Source organism: Calypte anna, chromosome 20 (assembly GCF_003957555.1).
Source record: "Calypte anna isolate BGI_N300 chromosome 20, bCalAnn1_v1.p, whole genome shotgun sequence".
Lineage (NCBI taxonomy): Eukaryota > Metazoa > Chordata > Aves > Apodiformes > Trochilidae > Calypte > Calypte anna.
The window spans coordinates 10,496,420-10,513,248 of record NC_044265.1 but is presented as its reverse complement, the minus strand read 5'-3'; the positions used below and the strand labels follow the sequence as shown (position 1 = coordinate 10,513,248).

At 41.3% G+C, this 16,829-nt stretch overlaps 3 protein-coding genes across 3 annotated transcripts; all 3 read left to right on the top strand.

Moving 5' to 3' along the window:
* Window positions 1–260: 260 nt before the first annotated feature.
* Window positions 261–6,432, top strand: PRELID3B (PRELI domain containing 3B). The gene is made up of 6 exons (XM_030463286.1): window positions 261–400; window positions 1,428–1,596; window positions 1,932–2,021; window positions 2,587–2,657; window positions 3,497–3,599; window positions 4,272–6,432. The coding sequence occupies exons 1-6, from the start codon at window positions 369–371 to the stop codon at window positions 4,389–4,391; spliced, it is 585 nt and encodes a 194-aa protein (XP_030319146.1). The 5' UTR covers window positions 261–368; the 3' UTR covers window positions 4,392–6,432.
* A 2,352-nt stretch (window positions 6,433–8,784) lies between these two features.
* On the top strand, window positions 8,785–13,642 carry LOC115599461 (uncharacterized serine-rich protein C215.13-like). The gene is made up of 4 exons (XM_030463354.1): window positions 8,785–8,910; window positions 9,582–9,668; window positions 11,531–11,613; window positions 11,885–13,642. The coding sequence occupies exons 1-4, from the start codon at window positions 8,785–8,787 to the stop codon at window positions 12,729–12,731; spliced, it is 1,143 nt and encodes a 380-aa protein (XP_030319214.1). The 3' UTR covers window positions 12,732–13,642.
* A 1,758-nt stretch (window positions 13,643–15,400) lies between these two features.
* ATP5F1E (ATP synthase F1 subunit epsilon) lies at window positions 15,401–16,589 on the top strand. Its single transcript, XM_030463287.1, has 3 exons — window positions 15,401–15,548; window positions 15,706–15,832; window positions 16,452–16,589. The coding sequence occupies exons 1-2, from the start codon at window positions 15,517–15,519 to the stop codon at window positions 15,827–15,829; spliced, it is 156 nt and encodes a 51-aa protein (XP_030319147.1). The 5' UTR covers window positions 15,401–15,516; the 3' UTR covers window positions 15,830–15,832; window positions 16,452–16,589.
* The last annotated feature ends 240 nt before the right edge of the window (window positions 16,590–16,829 follow it).

The window sequence follows — 16,829 nt, the reverse complement described above, 5'->3', positions numbered from 1 at the left end:
TGGAGAAACGGGTCACAACTTTAGCCATCCCGCCGCCGTACCGCCGGGACCCCGCCGAAGCACCGCTGGGACACTGCTGGGACCCCGCCCACGGCCCCCCCTTACCCCCCCTACCCCGCGGTGCGCAGGCGCAGTGAGCGCTGCAGGGCCACCCGGCAGACACGTGGCACCCACCAGCCCCCGAGGTCGGCGCCCGCGCGCCCTCTGCGTGACTCTCACGTGTACGTGGCCCTGACGTCGAGCGCCGCCGCGCTGCGATTGGAGGGAACGCCCCGCTCCCCCGCGCAGGCGCGGCGGCTCCGGCCCGCGGCAGCCTCAGCGCCCGGTGCCCGGAGAGCGGCGGTCCCGGTCCCGGTTCCGTCGCCGCCATGAAGATCTGGACCTCGGAGCATGTTTTTGAGTAAGTGCAGCGCGGGGACGGCGGGAGGGAGGCGCAGGGATGGCCTCGGGGAGGGCCGCGGCTCCTCTCGAGAGGCGAGGGGGGCTTCGCCGCCCTTGGGCCATCTGACCCCGGCCCGGCTTGGCTCGGCGCCGTGCCGCTGCTCCGGCCGCCGCGGCTCTCTCGCCTCCTTTGACCTTCCCCTGCGTGTCCTTGCCGGGGTCACTCGCCCCGGGGGTCACTCGCCCACACACTCGCCCTGGGGAGCCACTCGCGGTGTGTGGGAGCGCGCCGGGCGCCGCTCGGAGGCGGGAGGCCCCGGCGGGCAGAGCACCGGTCCGGCTGCCGGCTCCGAGGCCGCTGCGTGGGGGTCACAGGCCAGGCGGACGGGTCGCGGCCCGTGTGCCGGAAGTTGGGCCGCGCTGCCGGCGGTGAGGTGGGCGGTGTGCGCCGTGACAGCTGCGGGAGCCACTTACCAAAAAAATGGGAGCCGAGCCGGTGTCGCGAGGGTCCGGTGGGGGGTTCGGCCGTGTAAGGGTCGTGTTCCTGCTGCCCGCGCCTTCCAGGTGTAGTGCTGACCAGAGCATCGTGAATCGCTTTGTGCTGTGGCCTTAAGTGCTCCAAAACACCTATGCTGAAAGACAATCCGAAGGAAACGCTTGTTAGAGGAAATATTATAAATAACTTATAACACATATATTGTAAGCAGCAGCTTAATGAATTACTTCGGTGTTATTGGAACCTGGAAAAAATTGGAATCGTTCAGCAATATGTCCCAGAGAAAAAAGTTTGTATCAAATCTTAAGCCAGCAGGTAACTGAACTCGGGAGTCCTGTTAATCAGATGTGCTGTATGTTCAGCTTGCATGTACCAGTACCCAATCCATGACACAGGGATGTTTTTCCAGGAAGGGATATTTGTAGTGTTGAGAACTGGGAATTGAACTGCTTTAAAAATATAAAGGGCTGATGTGTTGTGTTCAGTCTTAATGGAAATCTTGTTGGAAAAGGAGTGTGTACAACTTGGTGTCTCGATTCTGTTTTGCCAGCCACCCCTGGGAAACGGTGACCACAGCTGCCATGCAGAAGTACCCAAACCCCATGAACCCCAGCGTGGTTGGAGTGGATGTCCTGGCCAGACACATAGACCCTAGTGGGAAGCTGCACAGCCACAGGCTGCTGAGCACAGAATGGGGAATTCCCTCCATTGTGAAATCGGTAGGCACGGTATTGCAGGGCTTGAAAAGGATGCCTGAGGCAGGGGAAGTTTGTGAGCCAGGTGTTGTAATGGATCTGCATTGCTTCAGAACTCTAGGAGTCTGAAATCCAAGCGTTTATAATGCAGCCATCCACATTCTGGTAACTAAAATGTTTATAGCTCTTAGATTGTTCCAAGATCTACCTCGACTGAATAGTTTTATTTTAAACTAAACCCTAATTATGTTGTCTCAGTGTCTGTTATATGCAATAATCACCACTTATGCATTTATAAGCATAAAAAGAATTTGCAGTTGATTATCATGATTAATTCCATGTGTTTGCCTGTCTTCTAGCTCATTGGCACATGCAGAACAAAGACATATGTGCAGGAGCACTCTGTTGTTGACCCAGTGAAAAAAACAATGGAGCTGAAATCCAGTAATGTAAGTAGCTGTGTTTATGCAATTGAAATAAGTTACAGATTGTAGTAATTCCTTGTATATTTGAAAATGAAAGTCATCTTGAAAATTACATCAGAACAACACAAGTTACAGGTTTGAGTAATGGTCATAGTTGACCAGTTCTGTTTTTCAGAAGGGGCTGATAGGTTTTTGGAATTTGTCAGGACTAAGCCTCAGGATCTTCTGATGAGCAGGGTAACAGGAGTTTGAGCGGGTTTAAGAAAAAAAAAAAAATCAAAAAAAAATTCAAAAGCCATTCGGTGTACCCTTCCACCATTTCTTAATCACGTAACATTTTGCTCTTTGTAGTACTCTGTCTATCTGAAGTGTTCTTACAAATGTGGTAAATAATGTAAAACCTAAAGGGAAGGAACTAGTCAGCAAATGCTGAACATGAAAGATTTCTCTATCTTGTTCTACAACCCTAACACTTGCAGGAAAAGTATAATGCTTAAATCAGGTGAGCATCAGTCTTGAATCTGCAGTTTTATTTACTGTATTTCTTGAATATTTTTATCAAGAGGTAATCTTGTCTTATATTCTACAGATTTCATTTACAAACCTAGTGTCAGTAGACGAGAGGCTTGTCTATAAACCACACCCTCACAATCCAAACAAGTAAGTACCTCTGTTCTGATACTGCCCTGAAGTAATGCAGACCTTGGCTTTGAAAATTCCCATGGTTTCCCTTGAACAGAAGATGAGTTTTACATCATCTTTGTTATGATAAATTGTCTAAAAATAATTAAATTGATTGTGTTTTTCTCTCGAGACACTGCTTCTGTAGAGACCTACTAGGCAGCTTATGTCATGCTATGACAGAGCTCAGTTTTTCAGGGAGTTGTCCTGTGTCCTGTGGCATTTCCAGTTACCAACTCCTCATTTCTGATCTCTTCATCAGCCTGAGCACAGAACCTGCAGTAGAGGCACATTTACCTGGCTTTAGGCTATAATTTTGGAGGTTTGGATTTTGGTATTTGGGGTTTTTGGGTTTTTTTAAGGCAACTTTAGAGCTTGCTGAGTTACCACTCCTGGAACTGGTGGTAATTCTTAAGGATCTTTCCAGGGATTCTAACATGGAAGGCTTTTTTCTCTCGTTACAGTAAGAAATGTCAAATCCCTGTTGTTGAAGGAGATATCTTAATGCTGTTTTACCAGAGTACGTTCACTCCAGATCTGCTGTTCCTACTCTTTTCTTGCTGCTGCTGAACATTAAAATAACTGAGTGCCACAAAAGGACACTTGGACTTAGTGGGGACTCTTGGCTTTTACCTTAGGAGTAGAAGCACAAAGCAGTTAAGCATGGTGGAAGCGGATTGTGTTTATTTAGCAAGAAGTTCTGTCTTAAACAGTAAAGCTGATGGGGGAATGTACTTGTTGGGGAGAAGTGAGTTCCTTCCAGCAATGCATTCTTTTTTAAACTACTCAAAATAATTGTTTCCTGCTCTCTATTTCAGAACCATTTTGACACAAGAAGCAATAATATCTGTAAAAGGCGTCAGTCTAAGCAGTTACCTAGAAGGGCTAATGGCAAACACAATTTCCTCCAATGCTAATAAGGTAAGTTTGACCCTTCTGCAAAATGTGTGACCACTGGCTAAACAAAGAAAAGGAACAAAAATACCTGGTTTACTTTTGCCTTTGTCAACAATCTTAGGAAGGGTTTGCATGGTTTTACTGCCTGTACTGTAGAGACTAAATGCTCAGCTATCTGAACTTCCTCTTTTTTTCCTCATGTGAATAGATAATAAATCATTATTGGCAGAGCTCTCTGAATCACTGGAAAAACATTCACTCACTTAACAGCCTGGTGCTGTCATTCTTTTGCTGCCCTCTTGTTCCCATCTATTGGTTTTTGCTGCTGAAAAAGGATCTACACCCAGACAGATCTGAAGTAGTTATGTGGGAGTAACGAAGTGGTCTTTTAGTTGAGAATCTTCTGGGAATCCAAGGTTCAGCCTCAAGAGTGATAAAGGAATCTGGATAAAAAGTCTTTTGTGGTTCATAATGTGAGCACTGCTGACATAAGGAATTCTTCATGAAATGCAGGGCAGTACATGCTCCTGCAGTATTCTGGTTATTGAAGTAAAAACTATAATTGGAGGCATGTATTTTTGTACCTTTTCTTCCCTTTTCAATTACTGTGTCTTTAGCTACTTTGAGTAAGAAGGATTTAACTTATTTACATATTCACTGAAATGTATACACTAATAGACTTTTCTTTAACTGTAGGGCCGTGAAGCATTGGAATGGGTAATTAATAGATTGAATGCTGAAATTGAAGAGTTTGCAGCTTCAGCAAGAGGAACCATGAGGAGTTCAATGGCAGCAGCAGCATTTGTAGAGAAATGATAGTGGATATACTTGTATTACTAATAAGTTTTAACAATTTGAAGCTTCTCTTCAAACCAAAACACGGGTATCCTTTGTTGTTTAAAGGCATACTTGTGTATTAGGCATGTTTCAAATTTAATTTGGAGAAAAGTTGAACTCTTACTAATGAGGCTGATGTGCAAAGCCTGGTTAATACATTGGTTCAGCTGGACCGAATTTCGGTTACAGATGAAGAAATAATTTTCTAGTTCCTGTGTTACATGAACACTAATGTAATGTTTTCAGATATGAAATAGGCTCATCCAGCAATGAGGCTGCATGTGGTGAATGAGACTGGCATGTTAGGTTAACTTATATGGATTTTTCTTTTTTGTGTGACTTACGGACTACCTCTTTTGGGACCAAGCCCAAATTAAGCAGAATGGTTTGTTCCAGCATTGTTCTGTTTGTTAATTTTTGACAGTTGTATAATACAACTTGGTTAAATAGAAAGCTTATTACTTGATGCTTGAAATACAAAAGAATGTACAATTCTTTTGATAAGCTTTTTAACTTGTGTGGTTGAGCTAATACGGTACTCAGACTGATTTCAGTCAGTATAGATAAAACATAAAACTTGTCACCTGTCTACTGAGACCTAAATTCTATTACTAAATGCAACAGTAATGAGCTGGGTATGCAGTAACTTAAAATTTTACCTAAAACTTCTGGAGTGAGTATCTCCATTTCTAAAAGTCCATTAAATAAAAGGATACAAGAAGAGTAGAGCCTTAAAATCTTGTAAGCCTCTAGGGCATTTAAGTAGAGTAGGTGTTAATTTCAGAATTGAAAAAACCCAAACATTTAAAGGACTAAAAACCTTTGTGAAGTTGGCTGAAAAGATACCTAAACTTTAGAGGAAGTGATATTAACAAATTTTAACAATACACTTGTTAATTTGGTCATGCTCCAAAAATAACCTGCTACATGAACATGATATTATCATGTTGTCCTTTAATTTTAACATAGTGTTCTAAGTTCCAGAAGTTCCTTTACCTTTTGAAATAATTTACTCACAATACAAGGCTCTTTAAATGAGAACCCTGAGAATAAAGTTTTCTGCAGTTTGTTTCTTGGTACTTGTGGTAGATTCTTTGTACTGTCACCAGTCACTATCTGAAGAACATAAAGGTCAGACCCTGACATCCTTCTTTACATAGTGCACTGGTCTGCTGGTAGTCCTCTTGACTTGGCTGCCCTGTGAGACTCCTTCAGTGTGAAGGAAAAATAGAATGGCACAGCCCTGAATCAGCTGATGCTTGTGTTCTGCTGCCAGAGGCTTTTCCTGGAATTTTGATTCTAAGCTTACAAGTAATTTCAGGACTCTTTTAGTGTTTATGAACCGTAATGTCCACTCCAGCACATTTTAAGTTGCATGCCACTTCTGCTGTATCAGAATTGCCTATTGAATCGTGTCTGCTAGATATGAGAACTGAAAGTTATTTTAAGTGGTAAACACATGGAAACACAATCTTCTGTAAGATTCGTGTAGGGGGGGAAAACCAGGTATAAATACTCAATACTTCTATATATAGTTGTAAAACTTCTAAAAAAAACTAACTATTCTAAATATTTTTCTAAAAAGAAAAGAACTTTGAGACTACTTTACTAATGTGAAATCACTGAGGTTTGCCATGATTTTACAGGTTATTACAACTGAAGAAACATTTCAATTTAAAAAGTGTATGTTTTCCTGCAAAACTGTACCATCATCTCTGATAAAAATGGAAGCTTGAAACTGGTTTTAAATGTTTGTTTAATCATTAGCATCACTTGGCATTTTAAAGCTGATTTTTTTTCTTCTTTTCCTATTTTTTTCTGCACTAAGAACTGTCTAGTATGAACTCAGTTTGCCCTTGCACTGAAAAAAAACTTTAATTTTTGCAAGCATTCACCAACTTCTTGTGAAAGATCATTGTTCTTTCTTCTGTTTTATTTATATTCCTTCATTCTCATTCTATCAGGAAGTACAGCTTTCTGTATGTGGAGCTTTTAAAATAAAATTTCATCTGAGTTCTGGCTAGTTCCTGTAACCTGCTGATCTATTTGGGTTGGGTTTTTTCCACTGCTAGGTGAGTAGCCTAAAATGAGGAGGGTGAAGGTGAAGAAATACTCTGGAGTTAAGAGCTTCTGTTTTGAAATGCATAACCTAAAATGCATATTTACAGCTGCTGTGGTCTCTCTTGCTCCTGAATGTAGCAGAATGTGTAGAGGAATGGGCTGAGCATGTGCACACAGCCCCATGTCTGAGGCAAACCCTAACTGGGCACAGGTGGGCTTAACACAAGCTCACCTCGTAATTAGCACCTGAGTGCCTCAAACATGGGGCTGTGTAGACATGCTCAGCCCATTCCTCTACACATTCTGCTACACCTGAATAACTGTTTTTCTGCAAATCTGGCACATTAACTAGCAACAAGGTTTCACAGTTTGCTACAACCTGTGGAAAAATTTTCAGTCTACCTGGAATGAGACTTGTATGTTGCAGTTGTCTGTTACAGAATGTGTCCCTGCATGTGGAACCTATGCTGGCTGTTGTTAAGAGCAGAAGAGAACAAGATGTTTGAGTCTGTACATCACAGCACAGCTGGTCTGTTTACCCACCATGCTCACAATTGTAGCCTGCACCTAAGGAAGCTTTGCTGCTTGGGGACTGGAGGACTGCATGCAGCAAAGAAGCTGTGCATAATCACAGCAGAACGAATTAGATACGTGCCCTGTGCTTGGTGTTTATGCATACTCTGGTGGTTTATTCTCTAGCCAGTTTAGCAACTTGTATGTTCCCTGCTGATCACCTTCAGTGTGCTGAGGGCTGTGTCACAGCTGGCAAGGTGCCCATGGCTGAGGTGCTGTAAGTGATTGCACTGATACTGCAGAGTGTGACCTGAGGCAGCACACAGCAGCTCTGTGTTCTGGTGGTTAGAAGGAATGGAGGAAGGCGAGAAAAAATCTACATCTGGAGAGACAAAGCTAAAGGACAAGTAAGGAAAAAAAAAAGGGGGGGGGAGGTATGTGGAGGGGGCAGAGGTGGAAGAGTGTGATGTGAACAAATTTGTGGTGCAGTCTGGTAGATCCCTGGCTGCTTCACCTTGCCTAAATGCATTCATGTTATGTCTTATCTGCAGATTTAGGCTTTTAAATCAGTAAAATATTGAACTCACCCATATAATTTTGCTGAGAAATAGAACAAAAGTGAGTCAGCTCTTAAAGCTTAATTGCCTGAAGAATATTTTAAGATGGCACTGTGAAATATTTTGTTCTCACTGCTCACCTTCTGGACTTTTCAGTAATAAATCATTAGATTTCCTTGCTGTTCCTTGTCTTAATTATTTTGGATTATTTTCTTATGTTCCTGTGACTCTAAAGGTGTCTGCCAGGATGAGGGATATGCTACATGTCTTGAATGCATCCTTCTAAAGTAAGGTGCATCCAGAAGTGTTATTACAGTTAACTCTAAGCCAGAAGTTTAAACTGCAGTCTCTGGAAACTGAAGGTCTCAGCAAGCTTAATGCCCTCTTCTGTTAAGACTGAACACTTGCATCATCTGCTACTTCTAGTGGAAACACTGCTCTTGAATTCTCGGATACAAAGGACATGGCCATGTGCTTACGGAAAGATTCTTCTGAATAAAACTGCTTACCTGACTGGTATCTAAAAGTTGAAACAAAGCATGCAAAAATTACTTTTCCTCAGGTTTGATACAAGAATTGGCTGTATCAGTGGTGAGATGGTGGTGTTGATAAAGATGGTTTTTTGTTTTTTACTGTAAATCACACTCACCTTTTCCTCACTGATTTGAACAAGCTTGGGATGGCTAAAGCAGCAATATAGTGGCTTAACTTGTTTTACATCAGCTTCAACGCATTCTAAGAAGAATATATCTCTAGAATTTTTTATTTTTTTCAGTGGTGTGTAGTTGTTTAGGTCCTGTCTACTCATAAGCACTATACACTTGTTGAAAGTCTGTGTTACTGCACCTTGGTAATTGCCTGCTACTCATGCTCTGCAAGGTACTACTTATGACAATCTGAAATTATAAAGCTGCTACCATGGAAGAAAGCAAAACCCTAAATTTAAATCTACTGTGATACTGAACTTGTGCCTATATGAACACTGAAATAATACCCCTTTCTTCAGCCAGCAATAGAAATGCAGTACTTTTAAAAGGCTAAATTTATCTGAGTATTTCTTCTTGCTGACAAAGGGTGTCAGCACCTGTTGAGTCATTTAGCAATTAACTATAAATGTAAACCAGCTGTTTTAGGAAAAAAAATCAAACCACCAAACTTGACCCACCATTTCCTACAACATTACTCATCTCTCTTGTAGTCTATATTTGCACAGTCTAGTTTATTTTCAATAAAAGTCACATATGGTAAAACTAAGCACCCAGTCAGTGTCTAGTAACTGCAGCCTTTCAAAGTACCCTGGCATTAACAACTTTGTGGATATTCTGCCAAGATTTCTGTTTTATAATGTGGCAAGTAGCATCATTTGGGTGAGTACCTGTTAATGGGGGGGGGAGGGTGAGACTACATTAGATACTATTTACCTGTGAGATGACTGCTTTCATTATCTAGATCTCATTTAGATATGGCAGCTTCAACAAAAGCTGCCTACAAAATAGTAGGTATGTTGTGAAATTGGAAGTATCAGAACCCATACTTGGAATGACATTTACATTTTATAGCCATGGCATATTCCAAATGATCTAGATGAAGAACTAGAAGCACTCAACCTTCTTAGCCTGACACTATGAAGTTTTATTTTCTCTGTTCATTGTTACCACTTTTGTGTTGTGCAAGCTATGCAGTTGTCCTGCTTTTCCTGTGAAATAGCAGAACAAATGGAAGCTGGGTGCTGCTGCAGAGAGGTGCAATGATGACCTTTATTTACCCAGAAGCCTGGGTCGTCCTTGTCTTTCAGAAGAAAGTACCTACAGACTTCAAATGTCTCAAAACAGGCTCCAGCAACTGATGTCACCTAAGTATTTCTAAAGCTTTTATTCAATATTATCATCAACTGTAGAGAAAACGTTTTTCATTATCATGCTATTTTATCATAAAACCATATTCAAAGTAGCAAAGCTAACAAAAGTTAATAAGCACATTAAAATAGGAAGTCTTGCAAAATTCTTAAAGTTGAGTGTACCTGATTTCTGCTCTGCAGATCCTGGGTCCCTCCAGAGACTTTATGCCAGATTTTGTAGACTGGACAGCTGAGAACTTGGATGACATTGCAAAACTAATTTTACTTGTAATCCAGATGTCCAAAAGTTAAAAATTAATGTCTTAATCTGCTTCATCAACTGACTTTCAAAATGTTGACCTGTAATAGGAAACAGCACAGAACTGCAACTTTACTTTATGATAAGCACTTCTTTTGGAGTGTTTTCTGCTTGTGCTCTGTGCTGAGTGCTGTACTTAGACAAGAGGAGATTTAGTAGGAGATGACCTGTATTGTCATCAGCATGGCATGATTTCCAGGAGCTATAGAACAGATTAAGGTCATCAGCAGAGAGAACAGCAGAGCTTTACCAGCACAACCCCACATGGCTTACAGAAGCAAAGAAAGGAGATAAATCCACAGCTATTGAAGGTAGGAAGCATTAATTAATGACCTGTACATTTTACACTATAAGTGATCATAATTTCATGTTTCTTGACTGTTATTTCATAGGAAAATGTGCACTAATGTTGCCATTTTAAATTAAGGCAGAAGAAACAGTGAAATTTACAGTCAGTTGGAAATCACCTCGATACTGGCTTTTTATTGTATAGTAACTTGCCTTTTGTATAATTATTTGTTCTCTCCTGTAAATTGTACTTGAGAATCTTTTAAGATCTATAAAGACAGTCACAAAATTACTAACTGGTCTATTAATATAGGTCAGCAAGCAAATGTGTAATTTAATCCCTAATTAGGCAAGTTAAGAAAAATTAATTTGGTTTGCTTTTTGGTCTACAAACAGTGTACTCTTGATAGTATTACAGCTGTGTTATATGAACTATAGAATTACAGGTGCATTATGAATAAATATTAACTGTATAAAATAACTTTCCCAAGTCTCATGATTGGTACAGAAGGAGCTCGTTTTTAGTCTGGTAATTTTTGCATTCTGCTAAATCTCCACAATTTTAATATCTGCATAGTAAGATACCATTCGTGACAACTTCAGTCCATGTTCAGCAGACACCTGCTCAGTTAAGAGGTGACCTCAGTGGGAGTTCTGCCCATGGTGATTATGTTAAATCCATTTTACATGCATCTGGACATCAGTTGTGTAATCACACGGGCAAAGCCTGAGTGTATTCACCTGAGAAGCTGCAGCTTCTTGTATCTGTGTAGCTTTCATTTGCTTAGTGCACAAAATACTTCAGTGATGACTCCCTGAAGTACTTAATGTTCATTCCTGTGCCTGTGTCTGGAAAGACATCAGGTTTCAACTACTCTCTGCCTTGCAGCACAGTCTTGAGATGAAAGAAGACAGCTGTAGATCAGCCTCTTGATATACTATTAGATGCACCTTTATGAACTGAAATACAGAGTGCTCTGTTGGTTTTTAAATTAGATGCCTGCCTTCTATAAGCACTTCTCTCTAGTATATATAACAATTAAAACTAAGCCCAAATTTTAAATTACTGGTATTACAGTGGAGGTTTTGTGTCCAAAATAAAAGTAATAAAATATGATCTCTCTTTATCTGAAAAACAATAAGAACTAATAGTGGTGAAATTTCTGTTTCTTAGAGACAGAATCTTTTTAGTATACTGCTAGCTTCCAAAAATAAATCCTGCACATGCTGCAGAGAAAAATACCATTTAATTTGCCGGTGTTGTTAGCATCATCAAGAAGATCTACATATTTTAGTTAGATGTTATGAAATAAAAGGAAATAATTCCTCATACCTTTATAATGAGGCCCAGTTTGTTTTGTAGTTGCCTTTTACAACTGTGTATTTTTTAAAATTTTTTCTCCTTAACCAGTAAGCAGCCTGGTATCTGAATATCCTATGGTATCTGGAAAAGAAAAACAAAACCATTTAAATTCCCATTCTATTATATAACTATTATTTTATTTCAGACTTTTCAGGACAAGGAGATGGCGTTTGACAGCAGGGTATTCTTTATCAAGCTGTTATAGATGCTAAGAAGTGGCTGAACAAGGAAAGACATGCCAGGACAGAGGAATTTCTGATACTGTACGTATTATTCTGTACCTCTATTTCTTTACTGGTCCTCTGCAAGGGAGCAATATTATAAATAAGTCTGTGAGCTCTTATTACTGCACCATGAAAGAAACTGCTAAGAGACATAAAGATTAGAACTTCATGCCTAGTTATTTTCAAAAGTAATATATTTTGGGTTCATCATGTCTTTTTGTTTTGTTTTGTTTTGGCATGTTACTAGAGATCTTCAGTTTAAAATACTTGTGATTTAACACAAGTCATGTGAATTTACTTGGCTTTTCAGTGTCATCTCTTCAATACACCTGGACCTACTTGGTTTCACTTTTTTGGCCTCCCTGGACCCCTCCAGTGTCAAGACTTCAGCCTCCTTGGAACTCTTTAAAATCCCCTTTTCAGAGTCTTTGGATTTATCCAGTCTGAGCTCTTCATCTTCTGTGGACTTCTCCAGTCTTTCTTCATCTTCTCTGGACCTTTCAAGTCTCCCATCTTCAGACTCTTCGGACTTCTCCAGTACCTCCTCTTCAATCTCCTTAGACCTTTCCAGTCTCGCCTCTTCAGATTCCTGGGAGTGCTCCAGTTTCACCTCCTCAATTTCACTGGACCTATCAAGTCTCACTTCAGCAGGCTCTCTGGATTTCTCTGGCGACAGCTCTTCTATCTCTTTAGATCTCTCAAGTCTCACTTCTATATCCTCCACAGATTTCTCCAGTCGCACTTCTTCACCCTCTCTGGACCTCTCCAGCCTCCCTTCTTCACCCTCCCTAGACAGTTCTAGTCACAGCTCCTCAGGTTCCTTAGATTTTTCCTGTACAATCTCTCCCACCTCGGGTGTGTCAGAGCACACCTCCTCAACCTCTTCAGAATCCCTAAACCTCAACGATTTAAACTATTTCCTGTTTCAAGGCTCCTCTGAGTTAACCTCATCGACCTCTGAGGATGTTTCTAATCTCAACTCTAGACCCTTTCTGCATGTCTCCAATCTCACCTTTCAGGATGATTCTTCCCTTACTTCTTCAGTTTCTCTGGACACTTCTAACCTCACATCTTTAGTTCCCCCAGAACAATCCACTCTCACATTTCTGGACATTGCTAATCGCACCACTTCAGCTTCTCTTGATCTCTGCATCTAATTTTCTTAGCATACCCCCTTTTCTCTCTGAAATTTCTCTGTACCTTTCTAAACTCTCCTCATTTTTGTGCTCTTTCTTAAGTTCTGTTCTGAAAAGTCTTATTTGAGAAAAATTCAGTGCTTTACAAATTTATCCTAGCATCTAACCAGAACTAGGCATGGAAACGAGTCAAATCTAAAATGGTGCCTTGATTACAGCTGCATAAACATCAATATATATTCTGGAATTTTTGAAGAGCACAGTTACTGTCACTAATCTAATTTTCATTCTGTCTCAGCATGGTACCTCTCCCAGGGGGTTACCTTTTTCAATTCATGCTGAATTTTTGATCTTTTAAGATCAACAAATAGTATATAGAGATAAAAGTGCAAATAACTGAATCTTCATCATGAATCTCCATTATCGATTTAAATCTGTGTACAGTGCACTGAGCTGATGGCAGGGGCATTTCACATGGAGGTAACTGAGAGAGGAGATGTAGTGGGAAAAGAAAACTGGGGAAAAAAAGAGCTGGTGAGAGACAGGGGATAGGGAGTGGAATCAGAGGTGTGGGGCAGGAACAGGGGGATGCATAGCTGGGAGAAAGATGTCCATCTTTGCTAGCAGTTTTTTCTGCCAAGCCAAATTTGTGGCCCAGGATGCCCATAAAGCTTTAAATAATCTTACTGATAATTATTTTATCTATCATAACATCAGATGTCACCACTAAAACAGAATTTATACAGAGCACCCCTTTATCAATATGTCAGTAGTGCAGTACTTATGTTGCATAAATACATTGCATAGGCAACAGAGGGAGGCTTCTTAAATCTTTGGTGCTTCCTTTATCTTTTTCTTATCATTGTTATAGTTGAATTTTTTAGAAATACTACTGTTTATACTACTCATTTCTTTAAAATTAAGTAGGTAAGATTGAAATATATGTATTTTAGAATTGAGCCCCAAATTTAAGAGGAAAAAAGTGATTACCAGTTATTAAAATATATATATATATATATATATATATATGATAAATTGTTGGCCCAGATGGAAAGAACCAGTGTCATGTAGCATACTGAAGGGTCCACTTTCAAAATGTCATCACAACTGGCACTAATGAGTCTTCATCAGTAATCTGAGTAGAGAGATGAAGTAGGCAAATTAAATATAGGAAATTCTATTCATGTTCCCACACTTTCTTCTTTCTTCCTGGCTGGTGTTCCTACTAATTACACTAACAAGCAATTTTCTGTTACTGTCATATGCTGCCCTGAAGACAGACTGACATACCTGGTGAACAATTGCTCTTGTTGTCCTGTGGGGTCTATACTGACATCATGATGTATGGATTGTTAAGTGCAGTGGACTGTGAGATCTCTAATAAAGCTGAAAATTATTCTGTGCTTTGCTGTAAATGAAAACATTGCTGTGCAGTGATGTGAAATCACTGTGTGATTTCCAGGGAGTTGTACTTCAAGAAATTACCAAAACCAATAGGAACAGACAAGGCCTTGGTCCAGAAGACCAAAGTAATCAGTGTTTCCTCAAGACCTGTATGGTTCTTTGATGACAGTATGTGATACAGTTTAACTCAGGCTGGTGTATCAAGGGTATACATGCTTAAAAGCAAGGATATATTAAAAATCTGACCCATAATCTCCTTAAATCCTTAGTCCTAATAACTTAAATGTGTTACATTAGGACCAAATTGGTTCCTTATCAAATATAACTTGAGTATTTTCATTAACATTTTACATACTTTATATGTAAAGTTCTCTATTTTTCCCATCAAGTGTCAACAGATGATGGTAGGTTCTAGGTTGGTACAGTGTCTTTTATCAAGCTGCATAGAGCAAATGACTGAATATCCAAAAGAATCCTTATCAAGGCATCACATCTGAGAGTCTAGAACTCTGTGAATACAGCAGAGCGTGGCCACACATGGATTAAAACTCCTAACTGAGGAGTCCGTGTTATAAAAACCACTGGCTCCACATACTTGTTTTCTTCTTTACAGTATTACCTGAAAAAAAGCTGGGATTTAGCTGATTTAGCTGAGTAAAAAAATACGCCTTCAACCACGTTCTTGGATTCTTTAGAATATAACACTACTTAGGAGCGAGTTAATACCTACCTAATGTAAGTGGTATATCACTAGCCATTAGCCTCCTAGAAAAGTCAGTCTTGTAACTTAACTCTTTAGGTACTGATGCGTAGCATTTCTTCTCCTGGCAAATTGCCGGCTCTGAACCACGGCAGGCCGCATACACACACACAAGCTTTATGGGCCAAGTCAGCTTCCAGCTGGACACAACCGAAGGCCGAGTCCAGGCCTTTCCAAAAAGGCCCCAAACCTTTCCCAGACAGTTCCTCCAAGAGGGAAAAAGGGAGAAACGCACCGGGGTGCTGACCACATCCCTGTGCCTGCGGGAGGACGGCAGCCCAGCCCGGCTCAGGGGCCGCACAGCTCCCCCGTCCCCACAGCTCCCCCGTCCCCACAGCTCCCCAACCTAACATGGCGCCCGCCGCGACTCCCCCGAGGAACGGCCGCCAGCCGCGTGCCCTACCAGCGCTCTGATTGGTGGCAGCCAGGGCAGAGCGCTTGTTGCCATTGGTCAGCAGCCCTGAGGTAATTCGGGTTCCGATTGGCGGAACGAACACTCCTCTTTGCTGATTGGCTAAGACGCACGGCTGCCGTCTTTCCTCTTCCGGCGGGTGCTGACCTTGCCCCGCAGCGGAGCCGCCGGAGAGTCCCGAGTGTCTCAGACCCGAACCCGCAACCCGAACCCGAACCCGAACCGCAGCCATGGTGGCCTACTGGCGGCAGGCCGGGCTCAGGTACCCGCTTACCCGCTGCAGGGCTTCTTATGATAGCCGTAGCGGCCGGGGGGCGAGGGAGGGCTGATGCGGTGACAGCGGTGCCTCCAGGTGGGGTGGAGAAGTTCCTTTGGGTTTGATTTTCACCTTCGTGGTCTTGTCCCGTTTCTGTCTCTAGTTACATCCGGTACTCCCAGATCTGTGCCCAGGTGGTAAGAGCGGCAATGAAGCCTCAGTACAAAGCAGAGGCAGAAAGGGCAGCAGTGGCCACTGTGAAGACTGTGAAACCCAAAAAGGAATAAAACGTAAGTAAAGTGATGGGGCTGAGGTGCCTTCTGGTAGCTTTTAGTAGCAGGAATGTTGGTTTCCCCGTGTGAATCGCGTTAATGACAGTTTGTAACTACTTGGATCATTTTCTGCACATGTGGAAAATCAGCTGATCTTCCTGCATGAACCTGGAAGGGATTGGTGACAGGTTGAGTGTGACTGTGGGTGTGCATCCTGGTTATGTGTGGGACAGGTCACTGTAAGCTCCTTAGTTCAGTGATGTGAGATGTTCTTTCTGTCAGGCCCTGCTGTGAACAGTTTGTGCTTTGGTCAGAGTCGTTACTTTTGTGAAACAGCTGAATTTCTGCAGTGATGTTCACAGGCTTCCTGTCTCCTACTTTACCAAGTTCAGAGACAACGTTTATGAACTGCTGTTTCCCCTGACTATCAGACATATTTGTGTAAGAATTATCTAGTGTCTGTGATAAATGCTACTTGTACCTTTTCTGTGACATTGCATACATTATGAACAGCTGAAATCTCTTCTGTTTCAAGTAAAAGTTTCTACTCCTGATACAGAATAAACATCACCTTTCTTTTAAGTGTAGCTTGTACGTATTCTTGAATCAAATAACTTGCATTTTATATTTCTCATAGGAGCTCATTTGTGATGAATAACAGCAAACTGCAAAGCTGTAGGCAAGCTCAAGACTGCAAAATGTCATCACATTAACTGTAAAACTTGCTCCTGTATGCAAATCAGCATGTTAATAAATATATTTTCTGTTTAACAAATGAGTGTGTGGAAAGTGTTGTTCCTCTTGAAACAAGTTACTCCATTTTACAGAGACATTTATCTTTCACTTTTGTTAAAATAGAAGACTTTATCAGTCTACCATTCAGTAGCAACATGTTTATTTTTACAGGTTGGATTTCATGCTGATTTTCCAGCTATCAAAGAGTGAGAGACTTAATTGTGGCTTAAAACTTTTCTGCCCACTTCATTTCAGTTATTAATGATTATTTTGGAGAAAA

Bases quoted from the DNA above. Each gene is read 5' to 3' on its own strand.
- PRELID3B (XM_030463286.1), top strand. From the start codon at position 369: ATGAAGATCTGGACCTCGGAGCATGTTTTTGA. The intron at 2,022-2,586 runs GTAAGTAGCTGT...TATATTCTACAG, and splicing joins TGGAGCTGAAATCCAGTAAT to ATTTCATTTACAAACCTAGT. The intron at 2,658-3,496 runs GTAAGTACCTCT...TCTCTATTTCAG, and splicing joins CACCCTCACAATCCAAACAA to AACCATTTTGACACAAGAAG.
- LOC115599461 (XM_030463354.1), top strand. From the start codon at position 8,785: ATGGTAAAACTAAGCACCCAGTCAGTGTCTAGTAACTGCAGCCTTTCA. The intron at 8,911-9,581 runs GTGAGTACCTGT...TCTGCTCTGCAG, and splicing joins TGGCAAGTAGCATCATTTGG to ATCCTGGGTCCCTCCAGAGA. The intron at 11,614-11,884 runs GTACGTATTATT...TTGGCTTTTCAG, and splicing joins ACAGAGGAATTTCTGATACT to TGTCATCTCTTCAATACACC.
- ATP5F1E (XM_030463287.1), top strand. From the start codon at position 15,517: ATGGTGGCCTACTGGCGGCAGGCCGGGCTCAG. The intron at 15,549-15,705 runs GTACCCGCTTAC...TTCTGTCTCTAG, and splicing joins TGGCGGCAGGCCGGGCTCAG to TTACATCCGGTACTCCCAGA.